Source organism: Antechinus flavipes, chromosome 2, assembly GCF_016432865.1.
Source record: "Antechinus flavipes isolate AdamAnt ecotype Samford, QLD, Australia chromosome 2, AdamAnt_v2, whole genome shotgun sequence".
Lineage (NCBI taxonomy): Eukaryota > Metazoa > Chordata > Mammalia > Dasyuromorphia > Dasyuridae > Antechinus > Antechinus flavipes.
Window position 1 is genome coordinate 60,033,019 of NC_067399.1, and position 17,511 is coordinate 60,050,529.

At 46.8% G+C, this 17,511-nt stretch overlaps 1 protein-coding gene across 1 annotated transcript; it reads left to right on the top strand.

The window, feature by feature from the left end:
- Positions 1-1,588: 1,588 nt before the first annotated feature.
- On the top strand, positions 1,589-15,766 carry LOC127547874 (dipeptidase 2-like). The gene is made up of 10 exons (XM_051974961.1): positions 1,589-1,780; positions 2,496-2,622; positions 4,824-4,953; positions 5,381-5,522; positions 6,424-6,493; positions 7,045-7,221; positions 7,935-8,019; positions 8,154-8,229; positions 14,107-14,242; positions 14,587-15,766. The coding sequence occupies exons 1-10, from the start codon at positions 1,659-1,661 to the stop codon at positions 14,785-14,787; spliced, it is 1,266 nt and encodes a 421-aa protein (XP_051830921.1). The 5' UTR covers positions 1,589-1,658; the 3' UTR covers positions 14,788-15,766.
- The last annotated feature ends 1,745 nt before the right edge of the window (positions 15,767-17,511 follow it).

A 17,511-nucleotide genomic window follows, 5' to 3' on the forward strand; every position in this document is an offset into this window, starting at 1 on the left:
TGGGGTTGGAGGCCGGGCAGGTTGGGGTTGGAGGCCGGGCAGGTTGGGGTTGGAGGCCGGGCAGGTTGGGGCTGGAGACCGGGCAGGTTGGGACTGGAGGCCGGGCAGGTTGGGACTGGAGGCCGGGCAGGTTGGGGGTGGAGGCCGGGCAGGTTGGGGTTGGAGGCCGGGCAGGTTGGGGATGGAGGCCGGACAGGTCGGGGGTGGAGGCCGGGCAGGCTCAGGACTGGAGGCCGGGCAGGTTTGGGGTTGGAGGCCGTGCAGGTTGGGGATGGAGGCCGGACAGGTTGGGGGTGGAGGCCGGGCAGGCTCAGGACTGGAGGCCGGGCAGGTTTGGGACTGGAGGCCGGGCAGGTTTGGGACTGGAGGCCGGGCAGGTTGGGGGTGGAGGCCGTGCAGGTTGGGGGTGGAGGCGGGCAGGTTGGGGGTGGAGGCCGGGCAGGTTGGGGGTGGAGGCCGGGAAGGTTTGGGACTGGAGGCCGGGCAGGTTGGGGTTGGAGACCGGGCAGGTTGGGGTTGGAGGCGGGCAGGTTGGGGGGGAGGCCGGGCAGGTTGGGGGTGGAGGCCGGGCAGGTTGGGGGCGGAGGCCGGGCAGGTTTGGGACTGGAGGCGGGCAGGTTGGGGCTGGAGGCGGGCAGGTTGGGGTTGGAGGCCGTGCAGGTTGGGGTTGGAGGCTGTGCAGGTTGGGACTGGAGGCCGGGCAGGTTGGGACTGGAGGCCGGGCAGGTTGGGACTGGAGGCCGGGCAGGTTTGGACTGGAGGCTGTGCAGGTTGGGGGTGGAGGCCGTGCAGGTTGGGGGCGGAGGCCGGGCAGGTTGGGGGTGGAGGCCGGGCAGGTTTGGGACTGGAGGCCGGGCAGGTTTGAGACTGGAGGCTGTGCAGGTTGGGGGTGGAGGCTGTGCAGGTTGGGACTGGAGGCCAGGCAGGTTGGGACTGGAGGCCGGGCAGGTTGGGGTTGGAGGCCGGGCAGGTTGGGGGTGGAGGCTGGGAAGGTTTGGGACTGGAGGCCGGGCAGGTTGGGGTTGGAGGCCGGGCAGGTGGGGGTGGAGGCTGGGAAGGTTTGGGACTGGAGGCCGGGCAGGTTGGGGTTGGAGGCCGGACAGGTTGGGGGTGGAGGCCGGGCAGGCTCAGGACTGGAGGCCGGACAGGTTGGGGTTGGAGGCCGGGCAGGTTTGGGACTGGAGGCCGGGCAGGCTCAGGACTGGAGGCCGGGCAGGTTGGGGGTGGAGGCCGGGCAGGCTCAGGACTGGAGGCCGGACAGGTTGGGGGTGGAGGCCGGGCAGGTTTGGGACTGGAGGCCGGGCAGGCTCAGGACTGGAGGCCGGGCAGGTTGGGGGTGGAGGCCGGGCAGGTTGGGGTGGAGGCCGGGCCGGGCCCTCGGAGCTTCGTAAGTTTCACCCTGAGAGAGACAGAGGAGCCGGCCACTCAGAGGAGGCAGAGCGCCCCTCCCCCACCGTGGGAGGCGGGCAGGACCCAAGGGCTTTCACTTCCTGGGGCCTTCCCCGGGCCGGGCCGCTCTGCCCCCTACGGGGCAGTCTGCACAGGGCGGCGGGTCCTGGGCTCCGCCCCGAGGCCTGAGGGGAAGTTGCTGACTGCTGCTTTGTCCCCAGGACCTCCTCGGACCTCAGGCCTCCCGGGCTTGCAGGCGCCTGCCGGCCATGGAGAAGGCGCCGGGGCTGCTGCTGCTGCTGCTTCTGGGGGCGGGCGCCAGGCCCGGCGGGGGCTCCGAGCTCGGGGAGAGAGTCCGCGCCCTCATGAGAGCCCATCCGCTCATCGACGGGTACGTGGCGCCCCCTCCCGGACCCCGAGGGGAACCCGAGGCCGGCCCAGGCCGGTCGCGCCCGGAGCGAGCCGGGAGGCCCGGAGCGAGCCCAGAACCAGCCAGGAGGCCCGGAGCCAGCCGGGAGGCCCGGAACCAGCCGGGAGGCCCGCAGCGAGCCTTCCAGCCGGGAGGCCCGGACCGGTGCCAGAGCCAGCTGGGCGCCAGGGCAGGCCCGAGTCCCCCTCAGCAGCCGGGAGCCCCGCCGGCCTCCGTTTCCTCATCCATAAAATGGAGCCACACGGCCGCCTCACACAGCTGTCGTGAGGATCCCATGAGGTGCCATCTGCTGAGCACTTTACCCAACATGGAGCAACAGATGGATGCCGGCTGTTTATTATTACCGTTATCCCCATTTTGTGGCTGAGGAAGCCAAAGATGGCAACGTACATGAACTTCTTCCTCCCTGGGAACGCCAGTGCTGGGGTGTGAGCCCCCTTTTCTGATAACCCCGCTGCTTTCGGGGAGCTCGAGGTCTTCCCGCCAGAAGACTCACTGTCCGTCCCCAGCCGTCCGGGACCTTGCCCTCCTTCCCCCCTCTCCCCCCGAGTCCCGGAGCCTGACTCCTGGTTTCAGTTCTCCCTGCTTCCCTCCCAGTCCCTGCCCTGAGCCACCTCTGACCTTGGCCTGTGACCTTTAGGCTCTGCCCCCTGACCTCAGGCTCTCTCTCCTCCAGCCACAACGACCTTCCGGGAATCCTGAGATGGTTCCATCAGAACCGAATCCACAATCTGGACCTGAGAACCTTCAGCCAAAGCCAGACCAACATCCAGAAACTCCAGGCAGGAATGGTGGGAGCCCAGGTATGACCTCCAAATGCGCTCCCTGCTCCCGGCCATTGTCCCGTAGCCAGCAGACACAGACTTAGTCCTGGAAGGAGCCTGCGGCCCATCTCACCTCCCGCCCGGCCTAGTCCCTGGGCCACACAGCTGGTCAATGACTTAAATGTCCATTTGTGGATCGTTGTTCACTTTTAAAATTCAGTTTCATTTTATTTCCATTTCTGCATCCTTTCCCTCCTGCCTCTTGGTGCCCCTTAAAAAATGTACAGTCAAGTAAAACAAATTCCCAAAATAGCCGTATCCATAAAAAATCTCTACACAAAGGGTTGATCAGAGTTCCTAAATCTAAGTGGTTTTATAATTGTTCTCCTTATTCAGTTGAATTCATTCTGCAATCAAATCCCAAGTGTCTCCGAAACTACCCCCTTCATCATTTTTTACATTTAATTTTATTTTACTTCTCAATTTTACATTTAATTTTTATTTAATTTTTCCTCAATCTTTTTCTCATGTAAATAAAAATTTTTAACATTTTAAAAAATTTAAGTTCAAAATTCTCTTTCTCTTCCCTTTTCCTTCTTTGAAAGGGCAAAAATTTTGACTTAGATTATATATGTGCAGTAAAATGCACAACAATATGCAAAACATTTCCCTATCAGCCATGTTGCAAAAGAAAAAACAGGCCAAAAAAAAAGTGGGGAGCTAATGGAACAGTGGCCAGAGTTCTGGTCTAGAGTCACGAAACTCATCTTCCTGAGTTCAAATCCAGTCTCACATAATTCCTAACTGTGTCACCCTGGGCAAGTCACTTATTCCTGTTTGTCTCCGTTTTCTCATTTGTAAAATTGGAGAAGGAAATGGCAAACCACTCCATGGTCTGAGCCCTCGAGTGCTGGCATTCCAGCTCCAAAATCTAAGATTTTCCTCTTCTCGGAGGTAAGTACTCATTCCCTCATCACAGTTCACATTGTCAGCATTTTGCTTGTAGTTCTTGCCTGTCATTATTGAAGTAGCCTCCCAACTGACCTCCATATCCAGCCATTAAAACTCCAAATGGTGTCATAAAGATTAGGACTTAATTGAAGGATAACTGAACAAAAACAACAGCAAAAGGTATGCTTCAGTCTGTATGGAGACTCTGGAGATGGATCGTGGTTTCCGTCATAAGTCCTTCAACATTTTCTTGGGTCACTGTATTGCTGAGAAAAGCTAAGTCATTATGTTCACAATTAATCATCATATAATATTGCTGTTACTGTGTACAATGTTCTCCTAGTTCTCCAGAATTTATCATTTTCCTTTTCTGTCATCTTAGCCACAATGGTGGATGTAAGGTGAAACCTCTGGGTTGTTTTAATGTGCATTTAATTATTAATAGTTGTCTATTTATTAGTGATTTGGAGCGATTTATCACACACCTATTGATAACTTGGATTTCTTTTCCTGCAAAGAACTTATTCATGTTTTTTGACAATTTATCAATTGGTGAATGGCTCTTTTTCTTATAAACTTGACCCAATTCTCTACATATCTTAGAAAGGAGATTTTTATCACAGAAACTTGCTAAAAATATTCCCTCTCTCCCCCTCCATTTCCCACTTCTTCTCCAATTTCAGCTACATTAGGTTTATTTGTGCAAAAACTTTCAAATTTTATGCAATCAAAATTGAGGCTAAATTGTGAAGAACTTTAAAGCCAAGCAAGGGGATTTATATTTTATTTGGAAGCAATAGGAAGTCACTGGATTTTGCTGAGTAGAGGGGTGAAATGGCCAGATCTGAGTTTTGACAGCTTTGTGGAGAATGGAGGGGAGTAGGTAGAAATCTGAGGCAGGGAGGTCAGTTGAGAGGCCACTTCAATAGCAACAGGCAAGGAATACAAGCAAAGTGCTGACCGTGTGAACTGCAACGAGGGAATGAGTTCTCATCTCCTAGAAAGAGGAAAATCATAGATTAGATTTTGGAGCTGGAAGGACCCAGCACTCAAGGATGCTCAAACCTTGGGGGCTTGCACTCCTGGTCTTCTGCTGCTGCTTTTTTATTATTATTATAATAATTATATAATAATATTATTATTACAATATTTATTCTCCTGTGCCTCCTTATTCCCCAGAATCAGATTCTAGGTTAAAGGCCAGGAACGGGCAGAGGGAGACGAGGCTCAGGGAAGGTTCTCCAGGTTTCATCCCAGACTCTGGGTCTCATGTCTTGTACCTCCCTCAGTTCTGGTCGGCCTACGTCCCCTGCCAAACTCAGGACAAAGATGCTTTGCGCCTGACTCTGGAACAGATCGATGTCATCAAGCGGATGTGCAAGGCTTACGAGGAACTGGAATTTGTGACCTCAGTGAAAGGTATTGCTCTTGGGGAAAGGGATGGGGCCCAGCCTTCCAGCCCCCCAGCCCCCAGAGGCCCTTCTCAGCCTCTGCCCACAGCTCTGAGCCGTCCCCTTTTCCCTCTTACCTTAATGCCTACCTGATGCAAGAGCCAGTGTGCAGACAGATCCCCCAGATATGTGCCTCAGCCAGTGTGCTGGCTCATGTAATCACCTCAAGAAGTCTTAGCCACTCTGCAGGCTCTGGGGACAAACCCAGCGCCCCGATCTTGCTCAAGAGAAGAATCAGCTCCAGGTGACTGGTGGGGATGGAGGGTGGGCTTCTCACAGCCACTGGCTGTGATCCTGAGAAAGGGCTAGGATGATAGGAAGCTTCCTCCCCTCCCCTCTCATCTCCTTTCCAAGAGAGCAACAGGACTCACTGTTACTTCTTCTCCCACTCCCAGAGCTTAATGAGACCCGAAAGTTGGCTTGCCTGATTGGGGTGGAAGGTGGCCATTCCATGGATGGAAGCCTGGCCATCTTGCGAACATTCTATGACCTCGGAGTGCGCTACATGACTTTGACACATTTCTGTAACACACCCTGGTAAGGATGAAAAGTTCTCTTTTTATTTGTTTTCTTTTTTTTTTAGGGGGGGAGGGGAGAAATTCCTACTAAATTCCATTTTCCAATTAACAGGCTTTCATTTTCTCTCCTTCCCACCCAATTTTAAAGAAAAAACAAACTCCAGAATTAAACAAAACAAATTCCCACATTGTTCATGTCCAAAAATGTGTCCGCTTACGTGTTTTGTATCCAGTCCCTCTCCGTCAGGAGCGGGTAAGCCAGATCGTCATCAGTCCTCCACAATCACGGGCGATGAACCACAATTCTTGATTCTTTGACCATTTTATGTCTTTATAATGCAGCTGTTATTCTACAAACTCTTCTCCTGGTTATAAAGCCTGGGAATTCTGAGGAATGTGAGGGTATAAAATGGGCGTCCTTGTAGGGCTAACTTAGGGCTTCTGAGACAGAGGGCATGCTGGGTCCGGTCCAACCCTGGGACGGATGGGAAGACCAGGGTAGGCGGAGAGCTCTAAGGCGCCATACTTTCCCAGGTGCTGCCCACACTGGCACCGGGTTCTAAGAAGTTTCAGAAATTTAGTAGACTCATATTTGACATATATCGGACTACTTGCCATCTAGGGGAAGGGGAAGGAAAAATTGGAACACAAGTTTTTTTGAGAGTTAATGTTGAAGAATTATCCATGCGTATGTTTTGAAAATAAAAAGCTTTAATAAAAGAAAGAAAAAAGGAAACCACAAGTTAATATTAAAAATAAAAACTTAATAGACTTTCTTTTTAAAAATTTTTTCTTAGTAGACTTTCTTTTTTAGAGGAAGTAAGATCTCATGTGGCTGAATGGGTTCAATGTTCAAAGTTGGGAGATCCTGACTTGTGCCTATTACAGCTAATTTACTTTATTTTTCTGCTGTCTTACAGGGCAGAGAGCTCCTCGAAGGGTCTACATCACTTTTACCCATATGTTAAGGGACTAAATACTTTTGGGGAGGTAAGAGGTCTCAGAAATGCAGTGGGAGGTCTGGTGCCCCCAGTGTCAGAGTAAGAAAGGATTATCCAACCGTTGCCAGAGCCCAGCTCCCATCTACAATCTCCCTCACTGGTGGTTGTATAGATGTTTCCTAAAGACCTCCAGGGACAGGGAACTCCCAGAATATCTGGAACAACTTTTAGGTAGACAAGGTCATTGGGAAGATGTTTCTTAGCTCGAGATGAAGTCTTCCTCTCTTTGTGCCTTTTGCTTCTATTGCTGCCCTCTGGTACCAAGCAGAATAAAACTAGCTCCTCTTCCCCTGGATGATCCTTGAAGAGAGATCATGTCCCTTCCTCTCTCCCAGGCTTTTTCTTCATGGGAAATGCTCCAATTCCTTCAGTGGATCTGTGCATTGCCTCATCTCCATGTCCCTTTGCCACCCTAGTTCTCATCTTCCATGAACTCCATGATCCACTCCTGAAGGCATTTCCTTGCTCCTTGGCCTAAAATTAATTTCATTTTGCTCTCTCCAACCTTCCCGGCCTCCTTCGTTGACCCTGGTGCCCCAGAAAGTGATAAAGGAAATGAACCGTTTGGGCATGATGGTGGACCTCTCCCATACGTCAGTGGCCACGGCCAAAAAGGCAATGATTCTGTCTGAGGCTCCAGTGATCTTCTCCCACTCGTCCGCCTTCTCAGTGTGCAACAATGATAGAAATGTGCCAGACACCCTCCTGAAGCAGTTGGTGAGAACCCTGCCCAGTGACAGCCCAGGAACACTTTGAGCCCCTTCTTCCCATCCCTAGAACTCCTCCAAGCCCCCAAGCCTTACTAGGGTTCTTGCAGAAGTCCCAGAGCACCCTTGCAGGTTCATCTTCCACTCCAAGCAGGAAGGGCAGCTTTTGGCTCTCCTTGAACTCTGGGGATGGTAGAGGAAGGGACAGTCCATCACAATCCATCACCAAGCCAGGTGTCCCCAGGGTGAACAAAGGTTCATGCAGATCCCCAGGACTGAGGAGCATAGTAGTGGGTTTCTTAGAGGGCATCAGAATCCATTCCCTTCTTTTTACATACAAGGAAATTGTAGCACAGAGGGGTTAAGGAAAGGAGCAATTTTGAGAATACCACAGATTACCCCATCCCACTGCCCATAGCCCCTTCCCCTCCTCTAGGTTCTAGCCTACTTGAACTGTTCCGTTTCCATCCTTTAAAAGGAGAAGGGAAACAGGATGGGTGGGATGTGGGGAATGGGAAGCCTGGCTCTCTGTAGAAGTTATAGGAGGATGGGAGACAGAGGGATGAGGGAGAGAGAACCTGGGAGAGACATAGAGAGGGAGAGATGGGGAGAGGTGGAGAGACATAGACAGAGAGAGGGAGAATAATGGGAAAGCATGAATGGTCTTGAGCTACTCCAGGCAACCTCACCGGCTGCTCTGTGGAATTGTGTCTGCTTCTGCAGAAGAGGAATGGCGGCATCGTGATGGTGACCTTCTCTGTAGGCGTGATTCAATGTCAGCTGTTGGCCAACATCTCCACAGTAGCAGGTGAGGGCCAAATCCCTGCCCTCCCTGGGCCTAGAGGCGGGTGGGTGGGTGGCAAGGAGTGTATCCTGGACAGAGGAAGCGTCATGAACTTCCATCTTCCCCCTTTACTGAGAACCTGGTGCTCTGTTCCTTAGATCACTTTGACCATATAAAGAAGCTTATTGGAGCCGAGTTCATGGGGATTGGAGGAGATTATGATGGTGTTGGCAAGTGAGTATTCGATTTTTCTTTCCTTACCATGTGGTGGGGACACAGACATTTATTGAATGTCTGCTGTGTCCCAGATACTGTGCTAAGGGCTAGGGATTCAAAAAGAAGAAGCCTAGATCTTGAGCTGAAAGACCATTTTATAGATGATGAAACAGAAATTAAAGTTTAAGTGACTTTTTCAAGTTTACACAGGTGGAATTGGGAGAGCTAGGATTTGAACTTGGGTCCTCTGGGGGCCCAATCTGGGATGGGTGGGAAAGATTTTTGTGGAAGGAAGTAACAAATGTAACAGCATCAATCGATCAACATTTATTAAGTGCTTTTTATGTGCTAGACAACATACTGAGCTCTGGAAATACAAAAAAATAAAAGACAGTCCCTGCCCTCGAGGAGGTTACAGTCTAATGGAAAAGACAATAATAATTATATACAAACAAGCTGTAGAGGATAAGTCTGAAATAGTTAACAGAAGGAAGGCCTTAACATTAAGAAGGATTGGGGAAGACCTGTCCTAGAAGATGGGGTTTTAGATGAGACTTAAAGGATATTCCAGGCACGGCATAGAAAAACATCCAGAGCTGAGAGGTGGAGGGTCTTGTTCATAGGATAGCCAGGAGGCCAGGGTCATTGGGTATGTGTTGGGAGTAAGATGCAGATGGATGGATCTTGTTAGGTTATGGAAGGCTTTGAATGCCATGTGGGGGGTTTAATAGGTAACCTTTGGAGTTTATTGGAAAGGAGGATGATATGATCAGATCTGAGCTTTAGGAAAATCACTTCAGTAATCAAATGGAGGATGGATGGCGGGGGGTGTGAGACTTGAGGCAGGTAGATCAACCATGAGATGATGGGCACTGCACCAGAGTGGGGGGCAGTGTCAGAGGAGGAGGGGGCCATATTTGAGAGAGATTGTAATGGGCCTTGGAAACAGCTCAGTTATGGGGGGATGAAACAATGAGGAGTCTGAGATGACGCCGATGTGGGGACGTGAGGGACTAGGGGGATGGTGTTGCCTTCTACAGTGAGATGGAAGCTAGGAGTTGGGGAGAGTTTAAGGAGAAAGATAAAAAGTTCTGTTTTGGATATGTCTAGTTTAAAATGTCTACTGGATGGCTAGTTGGAGAGGTTTTGAAAGTCCAGTGGAGATGCAAGATTGTGGCAGAAAAGCTAGATTTGAGAATCATCGACATAGAAGTGGTGATTAAATCTTGATCTTGATAAGATCACAAGTAAAATAGTACAGAGGGAGAAGAGGCCCAAGATGGGGCCCTGATGGAGTGTGTGATCTAGAGGAGGATCCAGCAAAGGAGACAGAGGGGCAGTCAGAAGGGTAGGAGGAGAACCAGGAGGAAGTAGTTCCCCAACAAATACCAGCTGCCGCCCCCCTCACTCATTCCTTTCAGTTCCATATTTCACAAAGGACTAGCCGGCATTCCCTCCTCAACTCTCCAGAAAGGGAGAACTGGAAGGGACTTGTTGCTAAGGATCTCCTAGCCTTGCACTGCCTAGTTCCACCAAACGTCCTCTCTAAGGTCACATGTCACTTTGCAAATTCAGTTTAACATTGAGTGCCTCCTGGGCTTGTGATCAGCCAAGGTCTCACCAGACACCAAGACCCAGTGTCTGGGATCTCCTCCGATCCTGACCTCTCTCTGCACTGAACTACACTGTGGCCCACTCTCCTCCTAGATGCTTTCCCCCTCACCTTCTCTTTGCCTTTTTGACAGCCTGTCCTGACTTGATTGTTCTCCCGTTTTGGTTTTCTTTGTTCCTCTCTTTTCTTTCTCACTCTCAGTAAGATTGTCCTCCACCCCCCTTACTTTACATTCTCTCCCTAGTAAATCTTACCCATTCCTTAAAAAAATTTTTTTTTTCTTTTTGCTGAGGCAATTGGGGTTAAGTGACTTACCCAGGGGTCACAGACCCAGGAAGTATTAAATGTCTGAGACCAGATATGAACCCAGGTCCTCCTGACTTCAAGGCTGGTGCTCTATCCACTTCATCATCTAGCTACTGGAGTCCCATTCCCACTTTTAATATTCACCATTACAGTCATGATTCTCCAAAAATAGGAACTTCTTCTTGAATTTCAGTCCCTGTCCTTCCTCCCAAATTCCCTTGGTTGACATACGATTTCCTCCCATTTCCCTTGGATGTCAACCAATTATGCACTATGCTAAGTACTGAGGATGTACAGAGAGAAAAGACAATCTCTGCCCTTAAAGAGCTTATTATCTAATAGGAGAGACAATTTGTAAATGAATATATACAAAGCAAGTTATATGCAGAATAAATATTACATGAGAATTAAATTCAAAAATTACATAATAATTTTTAATTTATTATTATATAATCATATAGTATGTATAATATATGCTATATAATTATGTAGTATATATAATGTGTTATGTACTATGTAATTATATGGTATATAACATACTATGTAAATATATAGTTATTATGTTAAACCTTATATATAAAATAATATATTATTGTATAATTAATATTAAATAAATAAGGTTGCCCAGTGGATAGAGCACCAGGCCTGGAATCAGGAACACTCATCTTCCTGAGTTCCAATCTGGCCCCAGACACTTATTAGCTGTGTGATTCTGGGCAAGTCACTTAATCCTGTTTGCCTTGATTTCTTCCTCTGTAAAACACTCTGAAGAAGAAAATGGCAAACAGCTCCCCTATTTTTACTAAGAAAACCCCTCAAAATGAGGTCACCTGAAACATCTGAACAATAGTAACAAATAATTAGCAGAAGGAAGGCACTGGAATTAAGGGGGGTTGGGAAGGGTTTCCTAGAGATGTCCCACTATTGTTTCAAGCTCCACACATCTCAAACCAAACTCAACATCTTTTCTCTAAAGCCAGCTCCCTTTTGGATCTTTTGTTTCTCTCAATTGTATCTTACCTTGAAATTATGCCTGATGAATCCCCCTGCTCCCACTCAGTCATTCATCAGCCCTGTTGATTTTTCATTGTTGATATTCCTTATATCCATTCCCCCACTACTTTTCATGTAGTAATACCACTCTAGTGCAGGTTTTCATTACTTCATGACTATCTGATCTCCCTGATACTAATCCCACCATATTTTAATCCCGATTACTAGAACCCTAACTAGGACAAAGCAACTGGGATTATGTCCCAGGGAACTACATTTGGAGGAAATTGAATTTAAAAGCCCCCCCCCCCATATTTGGAGTCCAACAACAATTAAAAACAATAGAGCTTAGGATCTAGTTGTCAAGGATGATTACTTAATGAGAAAACTATCAAATGAGAAATTGGGGCAAACTCTTTTGCCCATCCTGCTTCTTTCACTTGCTCAACTGAGAATATTCTGGTCTCCTTGCCCTTGGTACAGTTTATATGTGTCCTAGACATACCGTGTTTCCCTGATAATAAGACACTGTCTTATTAAATTTTTTTGGACAGAAAACCTCCAGAGGGCTTATTTTCAGGGGAGGGCTTATTTTAATGAACATTGACAGCAATTTTAATAAACAGGTAAATGTGAACAAAAAAAAGTACCTTTATTCAATAATGATCATGTCATCTTCAACAATATTGTCATAAGTGTCCATACCCTGAATTCCGTCCTGGATGTCTTGCGCCTCTATTTCCTTCAGAAGAAGTGGACCCAATCTGTCATGTCCTGCAATATAGCTCTCTTTAAATGAACATGTCTTGTCCAGGTAACCTGCTCGTAGTGCCTTGGCGACACAGCTGTCAGTCATTTTATCCCATGACTTCTTCACCCAAGTCACGACTTCTTGCAGACAGGGCTTCACAAAGTTTCCACGCTGATTTCTTTCCATTCTATGTCCAATGTAGTCATTGACTTCCACGCGCAAATGGTCCTTGAATGGCTTGTTTATTGCAATATCAAGGGTCTGGAGATAGGCAGTCATTCCTGCAGGAATCATTACTTGATCTATTCTTCTCTCTGCAAGGAAGTTCTTCATTTCTTTAGTGCGGTGAGTGCTGGCTGAGTTCTTCTTTTATCCTCCATCATGCCCCCTGAGTTCTTCTTTTATCCTCCATCATGCCCCCTGAGTTCTTCTTTTATCCTCTATCATGCCCCTTTTATCCTCCATCATGCCCCCTCACTCCTGCTTACATACCGGGTTTTTATGTTGTCCTGCCTCAGCTCTCCTCCGTGGCACTGCTCTCAATGGCGCCAGCAAGCAAATCACTGGGGAAGAACAGGATGACGCGCGTGTGTTTCACCCGGGGCGGGGGGGATGGGAGGGGTGTGGAACGGTGCATACAGAGGGTACTGTAATGTAGCGTGTAGTGCAGAGGATCACCTTCACTACAGTAGCAATCTCAATAGGGCTTATTTTCAGGGGAGGGCTTATTTTAGAGGAATCTTACACAGTAAGGGGAGGGCTTATTTTTGGGATAGGTCTTATTATCTGGGAAACACGGTACATACAGTATGTATAGTTATAGATCTACATATATTGTGTGCCCATATGCCATCTTTAGATTAATTAAACAATCCAACTCTTCCAAATTTGGTTGGCTACTATGAACCCTCCATGATTCTCCATTGCCTAATACACAAAGTCTATCATTGGATATTAAAGGGATTCCACAATGTGGCTCCAAACATGTCTCTAATTACTTTGCTACAAGTCTACTCCCCTATGGCTACTGTGAGAGAAACAGCAAGCTTAGCATTATTGTGCATCATCATCATCATTATTATCGTTCCTGAACACATCTTCATACTCATAGTCCTACCTGGAATTCCCTTCTCCTCGTTTTTGAGTTTTTGAGTCTCACTTCCTCTACAGCCTTCCCAAATCACTGAAGCTCACTGAGACCTCTCCCTGCTCTGATCTCCTTTAAGCAGGTATTACCTGTAGCAAAATCTGGTTCTGATCCCATACTGCCTGATATTCTGCTTTCTTGATATGTTTCTGTCTCCCTATAGTTTTATATATATGTATGTATACACACACACACATATATGTATGTATGTATGTATATAAGCTATAACTTTCAAAAAAATTAGATTTTTTTTTGTTTCAAAAAAAAAAACCACTTACCTTTTCTACCTTTCAAAGGTGTGGGGGGGGAACCTCATAAATATGCATTGGCAATTAAAGCTTATTTCCACATTTGGTATTGTTGTTCTTGGCAAAGATACTGGAGTGGTTTGAATTTCCTTCTCTGGCTCATTTTGACACATAAGGAAACTGAGGCAAATAGAATCAAGTGACTTGCCCAGAATCACACAGCAAGCAAGTATTTGAGACCATATTTGAATTTATGATAAGTCTTCCTGACTCCAGGCCCAGTACTCTATCCTCTGTACCACCAGCTACATCTCCTACTCAGTCTCAATGAATGTTTACCAGTTATGATGATAATACATATAGGCAATGTAGACTTGAGCAGCTATTCTGTAGGATGGTCTGTCCCCTGATTCACACAACAGGTTTGAGCCTGGAGAGAATGGGAAAGTTGAAGATAAGACTTTCTGAATCCTGCTACGGGTCCCCGGGCTACAGGTCTCCAAAAATTCTTCCTCATCTGGGTAATGTAAAAAGTAGCTGGATTGGTGTCCCTGGAGAAAAGAGAATTTTTGGAATGAAGGGAGAGGAAAGGGAAAGCTGTATCTATGTGGGCTTCATCTACTTTCCTTATTGATTTTCTTTGGAAAGGGTCATAATTAGCCCTTTTCAGAAAGGCTTCTATTACAGGAAAGGTCAATCAATAACAAGCATTTGCTAAATTGTTGGAATTCAGAGGTGGGGGTGGGACTGTGGACTAGCAATGAACGCCTCTGTGAGAAAGCCCTTTTCGGCTTGGGTGAAAGTCGGATGGGACATGGTGAAAATTGGTCACTCACAGGTTTCCAGAAGGCCTGGAAGATGTTTCCAAATACCCTGCTTTGATTGAGGAGCTGATGAGACGGGGCTGGAGTGAGAAGGAACTGCAGGGTCTTCTTCGGGACAATCTCCTGAGAGTCTTTCAGAAAGTGGAACAGGTGATGTCTGAACACTAAGGCCACCATCTTGTTTTCTCAATGGGGCTTCCCCATTAGGTCTCTACAAAGGGATCCCCTTATATCTTTAGATGGAGGAGCAAGAAAAGGACCAGAACCTAAGTAAAAGCAGTTAGACAGAGACATTCTTAGTCTATCGTATCCTATGTCTCAATGTAGCATTTTTGCCATTTAGCATTGGCCATTTTGAGAGAAAGGTTAACCTCGTCATAGAATATTTCTCTGGCCTTGATGGTCCCACTCCTGTTGACCCTGTGTCCAGTATCATTCCCCATAGTCTATTTGTAATGGTTGGGGTGTCACTTACTAATAATCCCTCTCCTTAGGTGCGGCAACAGAGCAAGAACCAGAGACCCAATGAAGAACTACTTTCTGAAATAGTGACAGATAATAAGTGTCGTTCAAGTTTCCAGCAACTGATAACACTGAAGCCACTTTGGAATGGACAGCCTTTCCTGGGCCCAGCTCTGCATCTCATCTCCTTTGCCCTTGTTCTTATATCCTTAGTGGGGCAGTTCTTTCTTTGAGATAGAAGGTTGGGGAGATCAGAACAGATCTGAAGCCTTTGGTTTTGGCCCTTGGAAGATGGACCTTGGTCTGGTTTAGAGGGACAGCCGTATCTCCTCTCCCCTTCTGGTACTCGTCTACTCCCTGGCTAGGTTATTGTCCCTATTTAGAAGTAAAGGCCTGTCAGATATTGCTTCCTCACAACTTTCCTTTCTAGTGACCAATTAAATTTTTAATGGTTTTTCCTGAGAACCAGACTCATCTGCTGGGAGCCTCAAGGTGAAGGTAGGGAGGATGGTAGTGATGGTACAGAACCCAAGTAGTTTGCAAATTATCGTCCGAGTTCCTCCAGACTCAGATCCAAACCCCTGTCTTGGTATTACATAATTTCCAGGAGGACTTGTGATTAGTAACTCCCCTTTCTTGAGAAGCCAGGGATGCAGATTTGTTTCCCCCTCCTAGCAAAAGCTCTGATGAGGGAAAATCAAAACCTGTCTATCCTCTCAGCTTCCTACTCCTTAACTAGGAGAGAATGTCTCTAGGCCAATAATTCAGGCAGGAGAGCCAACAAATAATGGGATTGTGGAGACTCAAGTTCTCATCATGTTCACCCCTCAAACTGACCTTCTTTGAACTGACTCAGATACCTCTGGAGTTTACATCTTCAATTTATAGTTCAATGGTATCTTATTCCATTAACATTCATTTTCTGTTTGGAAGTAAAGGTCTGACTCTTTTTTTAGCCCTAAATTTAGCATCATAGCATCTTATCAGCAATTCATATCTTATAAGTTGCTTTTCTCTTTCTCTCTCCTTTTTCCCTTCTGAGGTTTTCATTCATTTCTAGACCCCCATTCTGAATTCCAATGAGAAAATTTATACATTCTCCCCTGGAAAGGCTGATAAGATTAGGTAGGGCATTAATTTCTATCCAACAATCTTTACTCACTATCCTAGGTCAAATGAGTAAGAATAAATTTCTTGTAAATAATATGAAAATCTGTGTCTTCTCTATTTCCTAGTTTATACTCAGTGGGGTAATGGTGAATCTATAAGGAGACCCTGGGTCTCTTTGGCTATATATGGAGGGAAGGAGGATGGCTTATTTGCTGGATAATCTCTCAAAGAAACAGAATTAGGGCTTGATCCAAGATCCTGAGGAAGCTAGGGAACTGGATTTCTTTATGTCCTACTAAGATCCGCCTGGCATCTGGGAGGGAGAAGAACATTCTATTATGAATCTCACTATAGGTTTTGAAGGAATTCCTGAGCTTCTAGACTGGCTATGGTGGGAAAGGGAAGCCCAGGATCCAGGAATCATAGAGGGAAAAGGGAAACTCCTAATCTGGGTCAGATCCCTCTCTCAGTGCCAGCCTGGATATTTACTGCCTCCAGATCAAGTTTATTTCTGTACCCAAATTGGATGGCACTGAGGTCACTCATATCCAGTTATCTGAATGATCAGTTATTCAAAGACTTCCTTTGGGTGCCATTGAGACAAGGAATTCTGGTAATCGTTAAGGTTAATAATTAATAGCTGTCTATTTGGATCTAGAAAGAAAATAAAAAAACCTGAGAAGGAAAACAAAAATGCAAGCAAACAAGAACAGAAAGAGTAGAAATACTATGTTGTGGTCCACATTCATTTCCCAGAGTTCTCTTTCTGGGTGTAGCTGATTTTCTTCATTACTGAACAAATGGAGCTTTTCCAGCACTTTTTCTTGCCTCCCTGGCAGCAAATGAAATTCCTCACATGGGTTTTAAGATAACTACGAAGGAAGGGGGGAAAGGGGTTTAACAGATTCATGAACATAGACTCAGTTCCAAGATGACTCTGTGGAAAAGGGAAGGGGAGAAACAATGGGAGAAACTAAGGCAATGAAAAAGACCCAAAAACATTATTAAAAACTGTATTTTTTTATAAAAAGTTTCAAATTGTAGAGAAGCAGATATATTTATACATTGTTGGTGGAACTGAAAATTGGTAGAATCTTTTGGAAAGGTATTTCAATTTTCCTCCCCCATGCCCATTCACTGTGAAAAAGGTTCAAAAGTAAAACATAACCAACATGTGAGTAATCAATGGGGATGAGATAAAAGGGAAGGATTGTGTCACTGAGAGATTCCCAGCCAGGATTCTATGCAGATAATTACAGAACAACATAAGAATTATGACTGGAGACTGAAGGGAGTGGTGATTCAGTGCAGGGACAATAGGTGCAGGCTGAGCCACAAGTAGAGAGAATGAGGGACACTTAGGTGCCATACCAAGTGAGAGGGAAAGGGAATAAGGGACATTCAGGGTCTCATATCCAAGTAGGAGGGAAAGGGAATGAGGGGCACTTGGTGCCATATCCAAGTAGGAGGGAAAGGATACACACCATCAGCCAGCTCAGTTGAGTCAGCTTACTCCACAGTGAAAAGTAAGGTTCACCCCTAAGGGAATGGCATCTCTAGTATAAAGTTATCAGTTCTACTTGGCCCATCTCTTTGAGCAGATTCTGACTGTTCCTTCATTCCCAAGGTTACAGAGTCCTGTGCAGTGTAGACTTTGCTATGCTCACAGTGTGGGTGGGTAGTCATTTTGAACAGCACCAATGTCCATTCCTCATTCTGGATCAAGTCTATGATCACACAGAGAGCTGTGCAACCACTTCTGCAACTTCTGCAACCACTGGACCAGTGTTGTTAGGATTAAAATCCATGATGGAAAAAATCAACAGATTGTGGTTTTCCAAAGTGAT

What these genes read in the sequence shown, in the direction of transcription:
- LOC127547874 (XM_051974961.1), top strand. Translation starts at nt 1,659, where the DNA reads ATGGAGAAGGCGCCGGGGCTGCTGCTGCTGCTGCTTCTGGGGGCGGGC. An exon ending in GACTAAATACTTTTGGGGAG is followed by an intron (nt 6,494 to 7,044) that starts GTAAGAGGTCTC and finishes CTGGTGCCCCAG; the next exon opens with AAAGTGATAAAGGAAATGAA. An exon ending in TCTTTCAGAAAGTGGAACAG is followed by an intron (nt 14,243 to 14,586) that starts GTGATGTCTGAA and finishes CCCTCTCCTTAG; the next exon opens with GTGCGGCAACAGAGCAAGAA.